Below are 22,053 nucleotides of genomic sequence, written 5' to 3'. Positions count from 1 at the left end.
GCTACCACTTGGGTCGTTCTCTTCTCACTAGTAGTCCTAATGACCACACGGGAAGACAGACCCTCTAAGGATTAAACAAAAAGAGCCTATTGCTCAAGACACAAAAGACAATGATTCAATTTTAGTGCACAAATGGAAGTGTTTACTAATCTATGAAAACAAGGCACACAACAAAATTACAAAACCCTAGCCAAGGCCTTGCAACAAAATTTGTTAGTAGTTTGGGTTGTTTCAAATGATAACCCCTTCCTGCAAGCACACAAGTTAGGTAAATTTTAGAAAACCCAAAAGACTTTGTGAAAAAGGGGCCTTCAACAAAAACGTTTTTGCTCCCAAAACAAGCTGCAAAAACTTGATTAGCTAGATCTGCAAGGATTAGTGCAAAAATAAACCAAATCTGAAACCCTAAGCGCGAAATCCGAAAAATTGAATCAAAGGAAATTTGAAAAATTTCAAAACAGAAGACATAGACGCAGTTATACCAGACACAGACGCGTCTGTATGACACAGACGCAGTTCTGTGATGCACATACGCGCTCAAAGAACACAGACGCTTTTCCCGAACGCAGACGCGGGTAGAGACTTCTCAGACGCGGTTAGAAAACACAGACGCAGCTTCCGGAAACCTGCAAAATAAATTTTGACAAAAACACAGACGCGATTTATGATCTCGCAGACGCTTCTGAAACCCAGAGACGCGATCCGAACGCTCGCAGATGCGGAAATACCTAAAATGCCATCGAAAAATGTCCGATCTGCAACTTCAAAAATGCAAAATCTGCAACAAAAATGTTAAATGCAAAGGGACAAGAGTCCCATCGGGCGTGCCAAAAATGTGTATGGTGAAAATGGATAACAATAACAACAATATTGAAAGGCTAAATGAATCCAACCACAAAACCCTAGCCTAACAATGAACAAAGATCCACCATAACATATGAAGATTACCTAAGACAATGTAAATAACTCAAAATCACAAAGATTATACCAATCACATGTCCAGTAGGGTTTTGATCTCCATTCTTCCTATCTCCATTGATCTTGCTTGATGTATATTTGCTCTCAGATTTTTGTATGCACAAGAGCTCAACAAAGAACGGAATGTGGTTGCAAGTAGGATCATAGTGTAGCCAAGTGATCATTAGCATGAGTGATTAGGGTCATTAGTGTTTGACAATGAAGGAAGTATCTCCTTAAATAGAAGACACAATATGAAACAGAGGGTTAAGATTGAGAGGTGTAAAAAGAGAGGTCGGCTAGGATTAGAGGGTAGGTAAAAGAAATACCAAAATAATGAAAAAGGTAGGTAGTGTAGGAATTAAGAGATGAATGACATGTGTCATGTGTAGAAAAAGATAATGAATTAATTAAATAAATAAAGATTTATTTAATTAATAGAAGAAATAGGACAATTAAATAAATAAAATATTTATTTAATTTAGGAAAGGGATAATTTAAATAAATAAATAAATTTATTTAAATGAGAAATAAGGCTAGAAGAGGATAAATGAATTAATTAAATAAATAAAAATTTATTTAATTAATAGAAGAATTAGGCTTAGATAATTAAATAAATAAAATATTTATTTAATTAAACATGACAATTTTGGGTGTCTACACCAATATTAATAAATTATGATTCATTAAAATTCATTCTAATGTATTCATCAAAATCTCTTAAGTTATTAGATCCATAAGATCGTTATAAATTTGTAAAAGAACTTAAAGAGTTATTGGATGGTTGAGTGTACTTATACAAATAGCCCTATTGACCAATCATCACATCAAATGAATTTGAAAAAGAAAAGTTTATAGTGCTTATATGTGTTTATTGAGCATCAAATAATACTTCTTTTTCATGGATGATTTTATATCATCTACAAAAACCTTTTTGGCTAAGAGCCCAGGGCACAATCTCGACCTCATTCGTTATGAAGTTAACAACCTCATATATTATGACTCATCAGTTATGATGTTAACGACCTCATACGTTGTAATGTCAAAGCCTTGCACTCGATCCTTGGTGGGCTCATTAAAAACCATTCAACCTCACCAACAAATCAAAGACCCATTGACCCAATAACACTTTAGATGTTTTTACTAGTTTAATTAACATTATGTGTAATTAATAATCTTTTATTAAAATTTTGGACCACTATAACTTAAAGTTTGAAACTTTCACTTTGAATAGGGAGAGGTTTACAACATGATAACATATTTTTTGTCTTCCCTCTCATATTTTTAAATTTTAGATCAAAAATTTAATATTTTAAAAAAATTGCCTACCTAATATTAAAATATTCAATAAAAAATATAAAAATACAAACCATCAAACTCTATTTTTTAAAAATAAACCAGTACATTCTAGAAAATGAAGTAAATAAGTATATAAAACCGTGGTGTTACACCCTTTGACATCAATACAATCTGTGATTTGCCTTTTCCTATGGATCCTCCCCCAAAATAATTGATATTGGTAATAAGTCCGCGGGAAAATTTTAATACATCCTAAAAAGTTAGATAAGCATCATAGAACCGGGATTCTTTGCATTAATACAGCCTGGTTTGCCTTTTTCCCGGGCACATCGCACAAAGTAACGACCAGCCATGTGACCGGGGGCCCAAAGCCGGCGCAACAAGTAATCGGAACAGCGAGAAAAACAAGTGGGAAAAAACAATAATTATCATACACACCTCGCGCTTTTTTTTTGCGCGTATTTCTCTGATCAAACAAACATGCTCCAACCTTTCTTTCCCCACGCACAAATCAAGAACAATTCCATTATGCCCTCCCAAATTCAATAGCAGGGTTTTCTCTATCTCGAGGAGATCACGAGTTCAATCCTCGTGCCCATTAGGTTATGCTTTCTTCCCTTACAGTCCTTTTAACTTGAATCCCCTTTTGGAAATTTCTTAATTTTGTTTCAGAGGTCGCGGGTTCGAATCTCCCAACGCCCTCTTGCTGATTAAGGCTTAAGAAGGTTTCGCATGGCAATACTTTATGCTCTGGTGGCCCGTGGCTCTGTGGTTCTTGCGGAGTTTAGCGCTACTCCGACAAATGCAAGCGCAATTGCGCGTCAAATACTGGAGAAAATTACCGCCGATTGCCACGTCTCGTATTCGCAGGATCGCTATATTTTCCATGTTAAAAGGACCGATGGATTAACTGTCTTGTGTATGGCAGACGATACTGCTGGAAGTAAGTTATCTATCTTGTCCTTATTTGCTATCTTTGTGAACACTTATCACTGCTTTTCATTATGTTTTAGAAATTACAATTTTAATGGGTGAAATTTTGCGGTATGAACTATCAAGAATCTCTTCGGCCAAAATTACAAATCTTTTTATTGAAAGCTTTCTACTGGTTAATTCTCCATGTGGAGTAATATTCTACTTAGATGCCTCCCCTTAGGATGCGCTTCGTCAAAGCTATAAGTTTTGTCAAATTTTAGTCTCAATAGATTTTGATTGGTAAAATTTCATAAGGGGAGTTGCCTTTGGCTTAGATGTCACAATTGAGAGTATTTCCTCCACCAAATTTTCCCGGTGCTTGAACATGGCCTTCTTCTTTTCTCTGTTTTGGATTTCAAGTCTAATGTAACCTCATTCAAAGTTGGATGCAGCTTTTTCCACTGGATGTGTTAATCTGCATTGTATTCATTTTTGGATGGAGTCTTATATACTACATCCATTGTCAGATGTAATTACTAGTCTTGAATGCTTCATCCAGAGTTAGATGCGATAAATGTTGAGCCGGATCCAAAGTTTGATTTACGTTGCACTGTATCCAATGCCATATATGCTGAGCTGGATCCTAAGTTTGATTTATGTTGCACTGTATCCAATGCGATATATGTTGAGCTGGATCCAAAGTTTGACTTAGCTATCTTACTCTACGTGCAGCATATGAATGTGAGTTATTTCGTTGTATTCAGACGTTGGATTTTTTTTTAAAACCCAATTTTAGTGTTATGGATTCAGTATTTTACATGACATGTATAGTTTGGTGCAAAATGTGGTATTTTGCATGGCATTCAGAATTGAATGCAGAATATAGTAATGCGCTTGTCATTCAAACTTGGGTGGAAAATGTAGAGATGGGTTTTCTTCACCATCCAGAGTTGTATGGGTTATTTTCTCCTACATCCACATTTAATGTTTTAATTTGCATTCAGTTTTGAATGCAACATTTAGCCCAATTTATACATTGTTGGATGGGATACAGTATGCATTTTCAATGCCTACCATATCTTAACTTATTTTGAATTTGGGGCTTTGCAATGAAATGCCCAATGATTTACAATTTAAACTCATCTCATTCCACTGTTTCATTGTAAATTGTTAAATCTTCATATTAAATATTAATAAGAACCATGAAGTTTTATTACTTTTAACTCCATAATTTTTTAACAAATCTTCCTCAGGCTTTTTTTGGTCTTTAACAGGACATTGCCAACTTGTTAAGTTTGAACAATGTGTTTACTATCTGACAATGCTCTGTTAACAAGTTCGGTCATTTTTTTCTCCTGAAATATGCCTAGAAATGCATGCCCTGTTTTTGGATCTTCGAGAACCTTAGGCATGCTTGGCACTGCAAAAAAATCTTCGACTATTAGAAAATTGATGTGGAACAGAGCTCATCTTGGATACGTGCTATTGCAGCATATAGGTTCTAAATAGACTAAGAACTTAGAAATTGCTTAGAAATACAACTATTAAAAATTCCTTACTTCGATTAGTGAGGGCAAGGATGGATGCCCGTTGCAACATCTTAAACAATTCATTCTACTAGCAACTTCAACGAGTGGTAAATTAGTAGCTACTATTACGATGCATAATTAAACCAAGTTAAGAGAGACAGAGAAGATTAACAATTTTGTAAGAACCTCAAAAGGCCCTCAACTGAGACAACTAACATTTTGCTGAACCTGTTGCGTTTCAAGTGTGTTCTTTGCAAATAATGACAGCAAATAGAAATTTGACAATCTTAAGCACAAAAAGCAACTAATGGTATTTGCTGGAAATCAATTTATATGCAACAACACTGATCAAACCCTCATTACATCCGTTCATCATTTATTTAATACTCAAATAAAAATAACAAGAAGCTAGAGAAGAACTGATAAATACCAGTATATTCTGTTAAAACCCTTATTTTCTTATTGTTGGTCATGCACAGATTTTATGACAGCAAGCTGCAATTTATTTTAAACTGACCTGAAATACTCGCATGTTAGCCCGATGGAAAGACATTGGCAAGGCATCCCTTCTGGCATTTGTTTCGGAATTTTTGGACTCCTCCTCAGCAAAAATCGTACCCTTTCAAGGAAGAAAGGTACGGCAGATCAGCAAGCTGTACATGCACAAAATCTCCATCTGTCACACACTTATTCCTGCCTCTGTTCTGACTCTGCAGCTGCAATCAATCTTTTGCATAAAAATTAATAAACCCCTTTCCAATCTGTCCAATCTTGGTTTCTAGATAAAACCAACTGAAAGAGCAAGATCAGCTGATATTTCACAACCTTTGATGCTGTTGCACAAGAATCCCATGTTTTCCTGTACCGATACCTCTGATCACTGTAGAAGAATCTTCTGCTGAAACCCTAGGCCAAAACTCCTCTCAGAGCTCCAAACAAAAATATCAAAACTTAGCATAATGAAAAAGAAGACCTAAAATCTTCTTTAATCTTCTCCATTTAGGGTTGGCGCGATTCCCAAGAAAGGTGCGACTTGGCCTTTAATGATGTTTTAACTTTTATTATTTATTTTTGACTATTGAAGTGTCAAAGATAAATCATCTTCCATTTAATATAAAAACTGGTCCCATCTGATGAGAAATAGACCCTCACTTAAGTTATAACTTAAAGTGATTTTTTAAAACATTAAAACATTAAAGTTCACCATTTAATATTTAATTAAAAATAATTAAATATTAATATCTCTCTAAGTATTCATCAGAAATGCCTGCCGTCTGAATTGGAGACTGCCAAACCATAATCTGTCCTTGCCCAATCTATTGGCTATAAATAGCAGGACTACTAAAAATAGAAAGTATTTCAAATGGAGTCCTGGAGACCTCAAACGAAGACCAGACCTGGAGTGCTTGCTCTGAAGGTGGTGAATCAAACTCTGGAGGACCCTCTACCCAACCTCATCAGCCTACGAGGGTCAGTGATAGGCTAATCTACTCAGCTGACAGATGTCAACTAGAAGGGGACATCACAAATTTCCTCTAAAAGTTGCATGCCATTATGCAATATTTTCAGTTACAACTCGTATAATACTAAGACTGTGAGCCTTAACCAAAATCATGGAGTTCTGAGCCAAGTGGGCAACACCAATTTTCTTTGCTTTGACTTTTCCAACTTGCAAATTATTAGCAAAGAGTATTCTTCAGAGTAGCCGGATACGCCTCTGCCCCTCTTTGGGCACACGTATCTCATATTCGATACAGATACAGATACAATACGGTGCAGATACACATCGGATATTATACCCACATGTGCCCAAAAAACCTTGATTTTTCAACCATGCCAAATACTGTGTGATTTCATTTTTTAAAAATTTGACGTAAATCTAACTAAACTTAATTTAAAAGTCTTATCATGCAATTTTTTATATTTTTTTGGCTTAAACAAAACCTACACCAAGTAAGAAAGGCAAATGAAATGTTTTTCTATTTCAGGGACCCATTTTTTTGGGTTATCTTCCAATGTAACTCTACTATTTTTCGCATATTGGAAATTGTTAAATCAACTTATAAGTATAATGTGATGGTGGATTGGCTATAAGCTTAAAGGAATCTTCATAAATTATGCTTACATTCCCATTTCATTATTAATCATATATTAGAAGAAATAGAATTTCTGCATATCATTCCTACTTCCTGTTAAATGGAAGACAGGATAAAAAATCAGTCAGATCATGGTCCCTGCCTTAAGCATCAGACGCAAACTCTTATATAATGCACAGGGACTGTCTGCTGGATATTATTAATTAATTCAAATTTCAGATTCTTACTTCATTGATCTCTCTTGATGTTTTTCAATGCTTATATAAATCTGATCAGATGGTTACACTCAGATATATATTAGTACATATCAAATATACTTCGCATATCTTCCCTTTTTGATCTGCTTATACCGTGTTTATGCATCTGCAGTAATACTCAGAATTCTGCCTTTAGGCCGGATTGATATATCTTTATAAATCTACCTCCTATCTGTTCTTTACCTCTGCTCTAAGTCTGGTGTAGATGGAAGAGATATGCCATGAATTCCCCCTTCTACCAATGAGGCTTCCTTCCCTTTATACCTTCCACAGTAGGAGTCACAACTCTTCATCATGTCCGCCTTTTGGCATGAGTCACAACCTTTCACAATTAGCACCTTTTGAAAGAGTACAACACTTCATAATTTCTGCTTTTTGAAAGAGTCACTTACTTATTTACTTCCCATTCTTTTCTTCTTCCCTTAATCCTTCCTTGATTTACATCTTCCATTCTTTCTTGCCTTCTCCATATCCCCCATTCAAATGAAGTTCTCTCTAGCCTTTGATATCTCATGTTTGAGGGAGTCACAACTTTTCATTTCATGCCTTTTGACCATTTGTTAAACTTAATTAAATTTTAATTTTATTCTTTAATATATTAATTTCAATTTTAATTTTATTATTAGCATTTATTATTAAATCCTATTTCAAAATGGGGATATTACAGGAATGAATGCTGATTTGATAGAGTGATTTGCAGATTGATTGTTTGCTTGATTTGATAATTGATGATTGCTTTTGTGGATTCATGAGTGATGGTTGATAAGTCATCCTTGAATGCTTGGAATGGTTTCTCTTTTATCCTTTATTGGTCAAAGGTTTGGCACCTTTCATACAAATTGAGTCACCACTCGCTATTGCTGCTGTTTGAGAATAATAAATTATTTTCTAAATGGATCTCCCTTGGATGTCCTCCTCAAATGAGAGCTTCTCCCCTTTATATCTTCTATTGTGAGGGAAGAGTCACACCTCTTCATCATGTCTGCCCTTGGCAAGAGTCACATCCTTTCACAATTTCCACCCTTTGAAAGAGTACAACCCTTCATCATTTCTGTCCTTTGACAGAGTCACAACCTTTCACAATTACCACCCTTTAAAAGAGTACAACCCTTCTTCATTTCTAGGCTTTTGAAAAAGCCACAATCTTTCACAATGACCACACTTTGAAAGAGTACAACCCTTCATAATCTTTGCTTTTTGAAGAAGCCACTTCCTTATTTTCTTCCCGTTCCTTTCTTCTTCCATTAATTCTTTCTTGATTCACATGCTCCATTCTTTCTTTCTTCCTCCTTCCATATCCCTTTCAAATGAACTCTTCTCCCTTTTATATCTGATGTTTTAGGGAGTCACAACTCTTCATTTCATGCCCTTTGACCATTCATTAAACTTAATTAAATTGTAATAATAATATATTATATTTTTATTCTTTTATATTTTAATTTTATTATTATTTATTAATAAATCCTATTTCAGAAAGGGGACATTACAATTGCTTTTAAAGTAATGAAAATCTCCTCTAATAACTTAGAAAATTATGTTAAATATGAGTATGCGTTTTCTATAAATGTAGTATCCAGCCATATTTATATTGAGGGTCTTTAAAAATGGCTGTATCCATATCCAATATCATATCTTTATCTATATACGTATCCATGTCCATGCAACTTTGGTATTTTTTTATCTAAAATTTAACCATTGAGAAACTTATTACTTCCATTTTTTATTTAGACATGGGGAAATTGCTTTACCAAAATAAAAAATACCATTCAAAACAATAATAGTTAATGAGTGAATTAATATTGCAAATGATAGTCATAATCTTTTTAATAACCACATCCAATATTTTATTAGGTTGTATATGTTGATAAAAATAGACAAATAGTCTGATGGAGGAGTTAATCTGCTGCTATACATCAGATTAATTATCACCACAAATCTGAGAATGGAGTCATAAAGTTCATATAACACCAATTTTACCTTGGGAAAATTCTTTTGGGAATTAATTCCACCCACTATATTATCAGTTAAATAGGATTGTAATATAATGACAAGTTAATGTTAGTATCTTCTTCTATGTGCCAAATATAACAAATTTTGGTAGCACATCTTTTCTATAAAAACATCATATCTAACCACTATCCCAAGTCTATTATTTATAGAATTGGGTGATTCAAGAATCCACAAATAGTATGTAAAAACAAAGAATCCAAAACCATGGATTCACATCCCCAAGGCTGCCCTTGTATGACCTTTCACGTGCCAGCATGACCTCTCATCTACCTCTAGCGACTTCTCACCTTTTGAGACCAACACCTAACTTGTGATTCTTTATATTCCATTTTGAAGTGGTTTTCTTTTGTCTTGTTTACTTGTCTTCATGTGACCCCTAAATTAAATACATTTACCAATGCCACAACAATTATATAGATGAAAAGTGACCTAACCAAGCATGGTGTCCTAGTGTTATACTAACCATCAACATTAATTGTTTTTATGCAAGGTGTACACCACCTATCCCAACAATCTCCCACTTGTTGCATGCATTGCATAAGGGATTACAACGATGATCCAACACGAGCTAGTTCCAATTGGCAATTATGCTCATATTTTGCTTGCATCAAACAAACTTTTTTGTGCTAAATGTCTTGAACAAAGTGAAATTGAATATCTATGTGGTTAGGCTTAGAATGGGATGTAGGATTCTTGGTTAAATAGATAGCATTCTATCTGAAGAAAAAATATAAAAGGAGAGAAGGAAAAACATGTAATCATGTTAGAGGTAAATGTCAATCAATATAAAAGATTTCAAAAATGCAAATGATGGGAGTGTTGAAGAGAACTAGGTCAAATTTGTTTTGAAGGATTGTTAGAAAGAGGGAGTTGACTTTGATGAGACTCCTACTCTAGTTTTTAGAGTTTTCTCTAAAAAGGGAGGGTTGATTTTGTTGAGTTTTTAGCTTCAGATGATCAGGTTGCAGATATTTTGACAAAGTTGTTGTCAAAAGGGAAGTTTGAACTATTGAGGGTGAAGTTGGAGTAGATAGAAAGCATTTTCCTGCCAAAGGAGTGTTAGATTTTTTAGGGGCTACTCAGATGATTTTCTGCGGCCACAGAAATTTGGATAAGTTGGACTCTGATTTTAGTGATTAATTCTGCCTGCCAGGTTCTAGAAAATAAGATCCTAAAATGAGGCTTTAGCTTAGCCAATTCTGTGCTATTTCATGTTTGCTCGTGGTGTCTAATCGACATAAGGACAAAGCACCAATTCAAATGGACCATGGTGTGCTCAATGCTGCACAAGTTAATCTATTTCTTTGCCTTGATTGCAGTCTTGGCAGAAGTTGTAATCCTTACTTTCTTCAGCGTCAAGTAGTGTATTGGTTTATTGTTTGATTAATAACTTTTCATTCATAACAAGTAACTCTGTATTCTTTAATAGTTTGTTAAGAAAACAGTCCCTCCGCAGGATAAATAGCATAGAGATTCTGAGTTTTGCTTATTTTTTCATTACATTCTGCTTTGAAGATGGCTCTTCTGAAGAAATATTATGGATGTTATGACTCTTATTTGTTTGTTTGTCGTTTTCTGCTTAGAAATTGCCTCATCCAAGAAATAGCATCTTCAAGAAATTTAATGCCATTGGCCTTCATATAAAAAGGGGACAGGTAAAGTTTGAGGAGTATGAAGTGCCATAATAAGTTTAGTTGATTTAATGTCTATTTTTGTCTTTCTTCTACTTCTAATATGGATATATCCACGTTGTGCATCATTCATTACTACGCTGCATTATTTACCACAAGAACTAGGATTACAAAACTATTATCATAAGTAGTCTTAGTCCTTTTGATAGATAGAGACGTAAGTAAACTAGGGTAATGACTATACCATAAGAAAAAGGGAGGTAGTAGTTAGATTAAAATAAATCATTGTTGGTTGAGGTAGCCCAGATCAGAAGATCCATATGTTTACAACAGGGATGTGATTTTTTATCAATCAATATTATTAATGTCCTGATTGGAAAAAATGTTCTTGTGACAATCTGGTGGATGTCAAGCGGTTAGACATGTGAATTACTTTTGACCTTGAGGCTTTCTTGTTGCCTAAACTTATGGAAAGGGGTTGATAACTGTTTGAGTATTTTTTCTTGATTTTGTAAGATCTAACAGTGCATCAAATTCTATGCGAATAAATAAAGTTCTGAATTTCTCCTTGGAGTGTATGTGATTGAAAATATGCTGGGCCTACTATATTTTGTTTACAGCATACAATCAACGGCACCAGGATATCTGGCCTTCAATTTGTGATTCCGTAGTTAAACTAAAGGAACTGTTAGGGCATAGCATATTTGAAGTGGAATTTATATTTCTATTGTTGATTAAGTTGGTCTCGGGGAATATTTTGAGAAACTATACGAATGATAATGTTATCATTAACACTAGCTGTAGATATTAATCAGAGAGATTCCATGACACAGAAAGATTGTATCAAGAAAGCTTTCTTGAGGCTATCTCACAAAGGTATCATAGGTCATATGGTTTAAATATTATTTCTATATTGTCAGGGCCCTGAAAAAGGTAAATTGGTCAATTCATTTACTTATGATGTGGTTTTACAATGAAGATGGATGAGGAAGTCTAATATGCACCCTGTACCTAAACAAAGGGCCCACCAAGGTCACCTAACCTGAAAAATTTATACACACTCTAGCTGATGCTCAATTGCAATCACCAAAAGATGAATAGGAAGTCCCATGTAGAATAGCAGTCATTTAACATTAATTTATTTGAAAAAACTTAAAGTGGTGCACGCACAATGGATTTGCGTGTGGCCTCAATGGCTTCAATTTGTCTTGGTGGTGGGGTTTCCACCTTTTGACTCTCCCTTACATTGTGCTAGGGATTGTGTCCGGAGTACTGCCTTGAACCTGACAAGGGGCAGCACCCCCTGATGGTGCTGGGGGTTGCCACACGACTTCCTCTTTGCTTTTAAAAAGCAAAAAATAATTGAATTCCATTCATACTTTGGTTTGCTGAGTTGATGTCAATTTCAATTAATGTTCCTATGGTTATTAAGAAAGTAAATATAATAATTATGGTGAAGATGCTTGGATTTCTGACTCATGTACATTGGCTCTGCAACTTGTTGTGGACCTCTTGGTCAAATTCTATTCTCTAGTCAATCCATTGCTTGGGAGCATGCTGAAGGTCCCGACTCATCTTATAATTGGCCCGTTCAAAATTTGGCTAGCATTGGTCCATCTTCTTTATGATGAATAATGCTAGAGTCCGGTACTCCTCATTTGGATGAAGAACGAACACAGGTTTTGTCATCTTTGAAAACAACCACCATAAAAATGATGCCTACATTGAGGAATTGGATAGTGCAGAAGATGGTCCTACAAAGTCTAACAGTGGAGTCTTGGACGATAGTTGTGTGATTTCTGCTCAAAATAGGGGTGAAGCCATATTAGGATTCCTTGTCTCTGATGCAAAATGCTGTACAACAGTACAATATTGTATAAATTTCATCTTCTTTTACCCTTATTGTTTATATAAATTATTGAATTATAAATATGAATGTTTATATATCATTTTAATACCCATTCCTTTCTCAGCTCCATAATTTGGAAACAATTGTTGACCCCTGAAACCTGTACACCCTATCTCTGCATCCTGGAAAGTCAGAGGAAGATTGAATAATACTAAGCAACATGTAAATGAATAATCAAATCCAGCTAACTTGTAGCTTTTGTATATGTTGATCTTTATAAATTTTTAGAGTCCAGACTCTAATGGAATTGAGATTCTCAGTGTAATGTGCATCTTGAATTAAATTGACAGAAGCTGTATTGATAAATTCCGTTTAAAGACTTGAGAAGTTAAAAGATGCAGAACATCATAAAGATTCTATTGGGATATGAATGTAGAGTATCTTTGACTGTTATATATTATGACTGGGCATTAGTTATGATCATTAATTATTATGAGGAATTTTCCTTGATTTTTAAACTTTCTGTCCCACACGTTAATGTTTCACACTGTTGGTACCATGGTAAATACTAGATCTCTTTCTTGCTGTAAGATGTGTTTTCTTGCGAATTTGTGTAATGGAAAAGTCGATCTTCAGAAAAATTGCTTATTGTTAGTCATTTCTTGCAGGGAGGATCCCATTTGCGTTTCTAGAAGATATTCATGGGAGATTTGTGAAAACATATGGACGAGCTGTTCATACAGCTCTTGCTTATGCTATGAATGATGAATTTTCTAGAGTGCTAAGTCAACAGATAGACTATTATTCGAATGACCCAAATGCAGACAAAATTAACCGTATCCGGGGAGAGATGTCCCAGGTAAGGGTTCAAGTTTGTGTGCTCTTCTTTTTGTTTATTATATTTTGCCATCATAATCCATTTATTCTGATTTTAAATGGATTTTCATACTTTTTCTTATTAATGTATTTCAACTAGTGGTAAGAAGATTTTGTCTTATAGCTTCTAAAATCCATAGTTAACAGTTACCCAAAATTTTGAAGAAGACACATAGTTGTATTTGGAGCCTTCCACATTGAAAATATTTCCCATATACAAATTTGTCAAAGATTTACATCATGAGGTTCATGCTGGATCCATTTGAATGTTTTTAGCTTTTTGTTGGGGGTTGATTCTTCCTTTTGGGACTGTGCCTGATTCAAATACTAATCAAAGAACAGCCTCAGAACAGATTGCTTGAAAATGGTGACGACTTTATGCACAACATATGACAAACTTTTCAAGATGCTTTTGAAAATCTTAGTGAAGCATATATTGATACTGTTCTCCATTTACAGGATTTCAAATTTTTTGAAGTGTTATGGGACTTATTAAAATTAGCTAGCTAAATATAAAATAAGCAATTCATATCATACAAACCCAGGTTACAAGGTTAGACCCATTTAATAAAATTCCTAGGGTGGGAGATATTGCCAAGTTTAAAATATTGGAGCACACAAGACAGATTCAAGCATGTAGTGAGAGGGCGATCTGCATGTTGCTATGCCAAAATAAGAGGATGCTAAAAGTGCCCAATCGTACATTTTCATTGCATGTAATAATGGACAAGTGTGATGGAGAACGAAGAAATGCAAGATATAAGTACACGAGATGGATTCAAGCATGTAGTAAGAGGGCAATCCCCATCTTGCCATGCCAAAATAAGAGGATGCCAAAAGTGTCCCACCTCCATTGTCAGTACATGTAATAATGGACAAGTGTGATGTAGAATGAAGAAATGGACAAACTTGCATCTTGCTCATTCCCCATTGCACTAGTCCATTGTTCCGTGCCAATGCCAATATAAGAGGATGCCAAAAGTGTCCCACCCTTCATTGTCACTTCATGTAATAATTGAGAAGTGCAATGGAGAATAAAGAAAGGCATGATGCAAGTGTGATGGAGAATGAAGAAATGGTCAAACTTGCATCTTGCATTTCTTCATTCTCCATTGCACTTGCCCATTATTCCATGCAGTGGTGATGAAGGGTGGGACACTTTTTGCATTCTCTTATTTTGGCATAGCAAGGTGCAATTGCCCTCATACTACATGTTTGAATCTGTCTTGTGTGCTCCAATATTTTAAACTTGGTAATATTTCAAGTTTCATAGTGTAAGAGCCTCTTCACGGTTCAAGTAGCTCTATTGTTGTAAAGTAGTTTTCAGGAAATAAATATTCTGTATTTACTTCCAAGTTTGCATTTGCTAGGCTGGTTATGTTTTGGTTAGTTAAGTTCTTGCAGGACTTGTAAAATTTGATTTGAAATGAATCTTTTTAATACATCACATGCGATTTTTTTGCTCAGTCCTGGATTTATGAAGTTTGCCTAATTAAAATTGCTCTTGATACATATAGGCATATATCTCAAATGCTATAAACCCACGCTTGTGATTTTCATGAGTTTTAGTTACCATGTTTGATGCTGCAGGTATTTTTGTGTTGAGAGGCAATGTTTGGACTCCATTCCCAAGTAATCAAGGCACCGATCTGCTATAACTATCCTTCTACCATAACATTAAAAATTATCAAAAATATCTGCCATGTTTAGTGTTAGTTGTAGTTTCCTGTTTTGGCCTACTATCATGATGCAGTTTTAAAAGTTTGTGAAGGTTTTAGAGAGCTCAAATTGAATGTATAGGTGGAAGATGTTTGCAGACTTTCAAATATTATGAGCATATGAATATTTTCTAACCACATTGTACTTTAGTAACTATGCATTCTATAATTATTTTCACAGACCCAATCACTATTAACAAAGCTGGAACAAAAAAGAATTGGTTTTCAACAGTATCTAGACCTGGGACTTAAAATTAGCTTCCTGTAAGTAAAATTTTCTTCAGATGATCCAAACAATAGGAGTCAATTCTGACAAAGGAAAGGGTTACCCAGTGGATAGTGTTGAGAGTCGAGACTCAGATTCAGCAAGTAGTTTTTTGATTTGGACTCGGACTGGGGGGAAAAACTTGGCAATAAAAAAATATTTATGAAAAATGTTTTTAATTATTTTTACTTTGAAAATTTTAAGTTGATTTTCAGTTATCTTCACAGACTTGGGCGAGTCTGACAGCTGAGAGTCTCAGCTGCAGGATCACCAAGCCTGACTCAGGCTCGGATCTGTGAGTCCTCATCAAGGCTCGCCAAGTCTCAACACAGTGACCCAGTGTTAACACACCAATATATTAAGGACTTACTGCACACATATAGATGCTGTATCCCAGTTCTTATGAGTTTTTTTGTTGGAACCTGCCTTGTTAATATAGGTTTGTTATCACTTCTTAAAATGCAAACCTATCTGCATAAGTGGAGCTTGATTAATTCAAGCTATTTTGATTCTCTTAATAGCAGTTCTAATAGTTACAAATTTTATCAGGTTCGCAATGTGATGGTGGAAAATATTGACAAAGTGCTAGAGAGAGGTGACAGGTTGGAATTGCTTGTAGATAAGACAGCAAACATACAAGGGAACACTTTCAAATTCAAGAAGCAAGCTCGTCGTTTTAAGAATAGCATGTGGTGGAGGAATGTCAAGCTTATGTATGTCTGCTATCCCTGATCTCCATTAATAGTTGCTTTCTTCATTTTTATTATTAAATGTCCATGTACTTCAACTGAACATTATGGTTTTTTTTGACAATCATTGGGTGTTCAGCCCATGGGTTTGATGATACCTTGGCATTGCTAAGGTTAGGATGAAAGTTTAAACATATCTGCCTTAAAGTAGTATAAAACAAAATTGTTTGGCTCTATACCTGGTGCTTTTACTTGATTGACAGAGGCTTAGCAGTTTTAGAAATGACATCAAGAAATCTTGAATAAAAGACTTGCCGTGGTTGTATTAGATGCTAAGATTATGGTATTATTGGTCTTATTAAATAAGTATTCATCCAGCTTTCTTTAATAGGTGTAAAGTTCAGGTTCAGATTGTACAATCAGATTAAATCATTCAATATCCGTTTATGGTAATTCAAAAGAAGATATGCAAGCGCTATTATTTATGAGGCGTGATAGAATCCTTGGTTTTAGTTAATTTGTACATATTCATTATTGTAATTTGTAGAAGCTGTAACAATATATAATTTAATAAAATACATTTTGCTTCGCAGAAAGTGGATTTATGAAGAGGGGACATAGCAGGAAATTCCAAAATAAAAGATACAGAGCTTGAAAGAATATTAAGAAGTGCATGTGACATGCAATGGGCTTAAAGAATTTTAGGAATATGTAAAGTATCGATACAGGAACAATATAGATTTGATGAGTTAAAGCCCTTTGTCAAACCTTGATGACCCAATTTTATGCATAAATATGCTTTTGTTAGGTTCTTGCAATGGCATCATCTTCATCTAGAGTTGGATAGGTTAAGATGATTTGAGTAAGTTGCATAGCAGATTGTAATAGATGGAAAATTAGGGTTTCACAAGTTATGCAATGTAGACTAGGAAACTTACCTATTTCTCACACATTACATGAAAAGGAAAGTGAACTGAATTGATTCAACCTCAATTCAATTAGGAAGAGGGTTGAATACTAATTGAATTCGGTTCCCTTTTGTTTGAGTTAAAATGCAATTGAAATTGCATAGTTGAACCTAGGGCAAGTATTTGAGAAACTGAATTAAATTGACGAAAACAAGATGCTAGAGATACCAGATAGAGTTGTAAGCTAAGTTCTGAAAAGTAGAAAAGGATCAGGACCTGCACCTGAAATTTCTTCGGGACCGGAATGGTAGGGCACCTTGGTCCTATAACTGCAAACATAGGCAAGTTGGATCATTCTGAGAGTGGCAAGATACACTGGATCCATTGATAAAATATTCGGAAAAATTCTCGGGACCAGGGCAAAATTCTCTGAGCACCCTAGTCCTTCTCTAACACCTTGGTCCTAAGAGGTCTTTGGAACTTCTGCAAAAGCCAATTCAGTTTGTCTTTGTCTTCTCTATTCGTTTCCTCTTTCACAAATCCTGAATCTGTCACCTACACACCAAAAGAAGGGAAATTGTGTTGTGGATAGGGGTTTGCCTTAGGTCAAACCTCGGGTTTGGAATTAACCCTCATTGAAATGGAATTGAAAATGTGCCTTTTGAGGGAAGAGCCAAGACTTGGAATTGAAATGTTTGAATGTAGAGATTATACTTTCAATAGGTGATGCAATGCTCTTAGGATGAGTCCACCATGTGTTGATGCAATGACATGATAAATCACATGAAATCATAGATAATACATAAATGAAAGATGTCTTGATGTAGTTTGCTGCCCCTTGAATCAGATCTGCTCAAGGAAGAAGAATTGCTCTTGAATTGGATGATAATGGTAGCATGAGATAAGATTATGAAAATGAATTGAGAGGGATACCTTATATAGTGATTTCATAATTAAAATCACCTTTAGGTTGACTTAGATTTGATATATTTTTGCACGGAGCTAGATTTGGATAGGGTAGAACCATTTTATAAATTATTATCCTCCCGAAATTCAGGGAAAAAAGTGCAGGACCAGGGTGGTAGGGTACCTTGGTCCCAACAACCTTTTTCTGACTTTCGAGGAATGTGAGATAACGAGGTTCTAATGCCAAGTCCAACTTGGTGGCTCAAACCATAATGTATAGATATGCAGAATGTGTCGTGGAAGTTGAAATTGGGGTAGGATAAAGGATAAAGGATAAATCAAAATATTGAAGAAATAAAGGGCACACCTAGAGTCAAGGGCCCAAATAATTGCGTAATAAAGTGGAATAAGATCCATAATATTGAATCAAATAATAATTAATTACAGTAAAGGTCTTATAATGCATAGAGGAAAGGGAAATACTAAAATATGTGCTAGGAGAGTGAAATTGGACACACTAATAAAGGTGTGCAATTTATGATGCTACATAGATTAAGAAAGAAATATTCTAAGAGTTCTATCATAGTCCACAATTTATTTGATGGTTTGAACAACAACATTGGCATATAATCTTGCCGATTTCATTTGTTTTAAGGAGGTACAACCTTGTGTTATCGAAGTTTTTGCTCCAAATGGTTTTATCCAAGTTTCTCATTCTCTTCTAGCTTATTTTTATTTCAGCAGGTAATTTCTCATTGTGGAATGTCCTTTGCTTAGATGCCACAAACAAGAGGTATCTCATTCATCGAATGCACACAAAATTTGAATCTGACCTCATTTTTGGAATATGACACAATCAGATGTGGTAGTAACTTTACCCAATTAAACATTCAACATTGTATGTATAATCATGCAACATGTCTCTTTGGGGTTTGAACTTGAGCTTCTTTGAAATCCTGAATGATTTACCACATCTCATCACGGCAACAAATGGGCACATTGAAGTCAACCTTTCTGGATAAGTTGATCTTGAGACATTTTGCTAGGTCCTTCACAACTTGATGGAGATGACAAACATTCTCTCTTAGATAATGAAACTGCCTAAAATGGTAGTTTAAGAATGTTTCGCCCTAATTCTCAATTTTGTTGATGTTGTCATGGAGAGATACATTCTAACAAAGGAGGATAAAAATGGTACATAGCTTAATGTTTGTGCGACATCGTATGTATTTCTCTTGTTTATGGATTGATCAAGGTCCAAACGCATCCTTTCCAATAGTGGCTTGAATTCCAACCCAAGGAAGAGCCAGCCACCTCCTTTGAAATTTCCCAAATTTGCATGACCAACAATCTTAAATTTGGATTCCAATTTTTTTTCTCTAGAAAAGCATAGCTCTCCAACATATCTTTCTAATACTCTTATCTTTTTTCCTATGCTTCACCTTCTCAGATCTATCGATATGATCCGACACTCTAAAAAAGAGACCTCTGACAATTGCCCTTTTCCCTTCTTAGACTTCATTGGAGCAGCCATGTAGAAGGAGAAATAACTAGAGAGATGGCACACACCCAACCAGATGACAACACATCCAGAGCATAGGGGAAAGCACACTCTAGAATCATTGAACCTCCCATATGTCATGAAAATGTAATCTTCATACTAAATGAGGACAAGTTATCTGCCATCTCCAACCATTGTCATCATTACCCCTTACTATAATTCATCATACAAATGCAACTCATGTCCCATCGCAAATATTGCCTTCAGAATGAGAAATAACTCTAACTAGCATGATTTCATTGCCCCATATTAGACCATGCTTACCTTTACTATCTTCAATGAAAAGAACTCAGACCTTAATGGGAAAGTTATGCTACCAATTCATTTTCTCTCTTCCCACATTCTCCACCAAGTTTTCTCCCTGGTTAGCTGCCCAGTTAGCAATCACATTCCTTTTTTACGAGTAAAGGAGATCTTCTCAAAATGGTGTGCCGGTTCCACCCCCTTTGATAATTTGGCATCAAGTTTCCATCCTTTGTAGAAGCCTCTCCTTATACCCTTGACAGTGATTTTGGAATCCCCTTCCACCTCAAGGTTCCTCAAATTTGTACTCACTACAATTTTCGAGCCCCTCATTAGTGCCCCCGCCTTTGCAAAATCTATCTTTTGGTTTGCCAATTTATTCCTACAAATGATTTTTGTTACCATGAAATTTTAATTTAGCCGACACAATTGAAATCAAGCCAAACTAACATGAGAGCTAAAGATAGACCAAACTAACTTCCCTGCTAGTATATGGCATGACAAAAACCATCTGCTGCCTGTGAATCAAGCACTCGTTAAGAAAGAATGAGCTAAAACTAAATGATGTAAATACATAGAGAATATGAAAGAAAACAACTTGGAGAAAAGGTAGGTTAGTAATCATATGCTGAAATCTTTTTGATAAGTTTTATGTCTTCCAAACTTCATTTTAATAGCAAACTCGAGAGTGAAAAAGTCATGTATGTTTCATGCTTTTGTTTCTATATAACGTAGCATTTAGATATCTAATTTACAATGAAATGTAAGGCACTTCTATGGAAGGAAATAGAAGGAACTAGGAATGCTGCATCTTAGTGACTTCAGGCATTCAAATTTTGTTTGACATTGAGATTTTATATTGCTTATAAAGGAAAGAAAGGGTGATGATATCTAGGGAAAGTTTCGTTGTTGTTTGTTGATGTTTGTATTGACATAAATTAAGTTCAGTTAAACATGTTACGAATATATGATGCGTTCTGCATAATTTGGGTGCTTTAATGGCTGCCAGAATATTTGCTTAAACTCTCTTCTCTGGCCTTGTCTGCAGGGTTGCATTGATAATCTTGATCTTGATCATGATATATGTCATCCTTGCAGTGGTTTGCAAGGGTGTCACCTTACCATCCTGTAGGAAATGAGGTTTGATGATTGAATGTTTTGTATTAACTTTTTTTTGTGTTTTATAAGCTGAAACTGTTTTCTAGGTTAGAATCCTAGCAGGTGACGCTCTTGGTTGTATTATTGTATGAAAGTTTTGGTCATTTGCTTTTGCATGTTGGACTTTGTTGGCCTTGAAGGGATCACACATTGTTTGGTTTGTAACAAATTTCAGGCTTTCAATTACAACCCTTAATTGTGTTTTCATTGTTTTAAGTTTTCTTGGAAAAGTGGTATATACTTTAATAATGTTTATATGTTGTTTGCATTATATTATAAGGTCAATCAATTTATGGACTGTATACTAATGTGCACGATTAAAAGGCCAAGCACAACAATAATATGCAATGCAGTCTATATTATTTGTTTTTACAGCTTATGGTAGTAATCTTGCTTGTTTAGATTGGTGTGATTTTGTAAAAAACTCATGAAATTCTTTGCGAGAACTGATAGTTGTTGGATTGTTGTGTTTGGTACAAGGTCTAATTGAATAATACTCGATATACATTCCTAATGATCTCAAATAGTCTCATCATTTGGCAAGACTCAGATTAGAGATGAAGTAGAAAGCATTATATATCTATGTATAGAAGAACACACCAACATGAAATTATCTGTTTCACATAACTTGAAATTGTTTTAATATCAGTTCGTTTTAATATCGGTTCATAAGTCCAGAGCTCACCAGGAGCTTAAACCAATTTTATTTCTAATAATGCAACATGAAATTATTTGTTTCACATAACTTAAAATTTGTTATAATATCAGTTCATAAGTCCAGAGCTCACCAGGAGCTAAAACCAATTTTATTTCTAATTATGCACAATCGGCTGTTGTAGATACAGCCATACAGTGGATCCAAACCTACTTACCGACATACAAAGAAGCAATTGATAACTTTTCAACTAAGTTGATGGACAACGTACATTTCATATCGATGCTGATTCCATTTGTCAATAACTCATTTTGAATTGGAAGATCTAACCAACTCATCTCCCAACTTAAATCCCCACGTCAATAAAATTTGGAGAATGCAGAATTCAAACCGTTTCCCAAGTGTTTGGAAAATTTTTGTAATATTTTGACATGACCAAAACAGTTGCGAGGATGCACGAAAATTTTATAGAAAGAAATTACTTAATCTGAAATCCATGGTATTTAATTAGGTGGTTCATCTATGAATTTA

General features: G+C 34.9%; 1 protein-coding gene across 1 annotated transcript; it reads left to right on the top strand.

The window, feature by feature from the left end:
* The first annotated feature begins 2,662 nt into the window (after positions 1-2,662).
* Positions 2,663-21,074, top strand: LOC131053059 (vesicle-associated membrane protein 711). Its single transcript, XM_057987661.2, has 4 exons — positions 2,663-3,199; positions 13,212-13,402; positions 15,952-16,115; positions 20,758-21,074. Exons 1-4 carry the CDS (start codon positions 2,989-2,991, stop codon positions 20,846-20,848), a joined length of 657 nt encoding a protein of 218 aa, XP_057843644.2. The 5' UTR covers positions 2,663-2,988; the 3' UTR covers positions 20,849-21,074.
* Positions 21,075-22,053: the final 979 nt, after the last annotated feature.

This window comes from Cryptomeria japonica, chromosome 9 (genome assembly GCF_030272615.1).
Source record: "Cryptomeria japonica chromosome 9, Sugi_1.0, whole genome shotgun sequence".
Lineage (NCBI taxonomy): Eukaryota > Viridiplantae > Streptophyta > Pinopsida > Cupressales > Cupressaceae > Cryptomeria > Cryptomeria japonica.
Note: the sequence above shows the minus strand (reverse complement) of the source record. Positions and strands in the feature narration are given on the sequence as shown.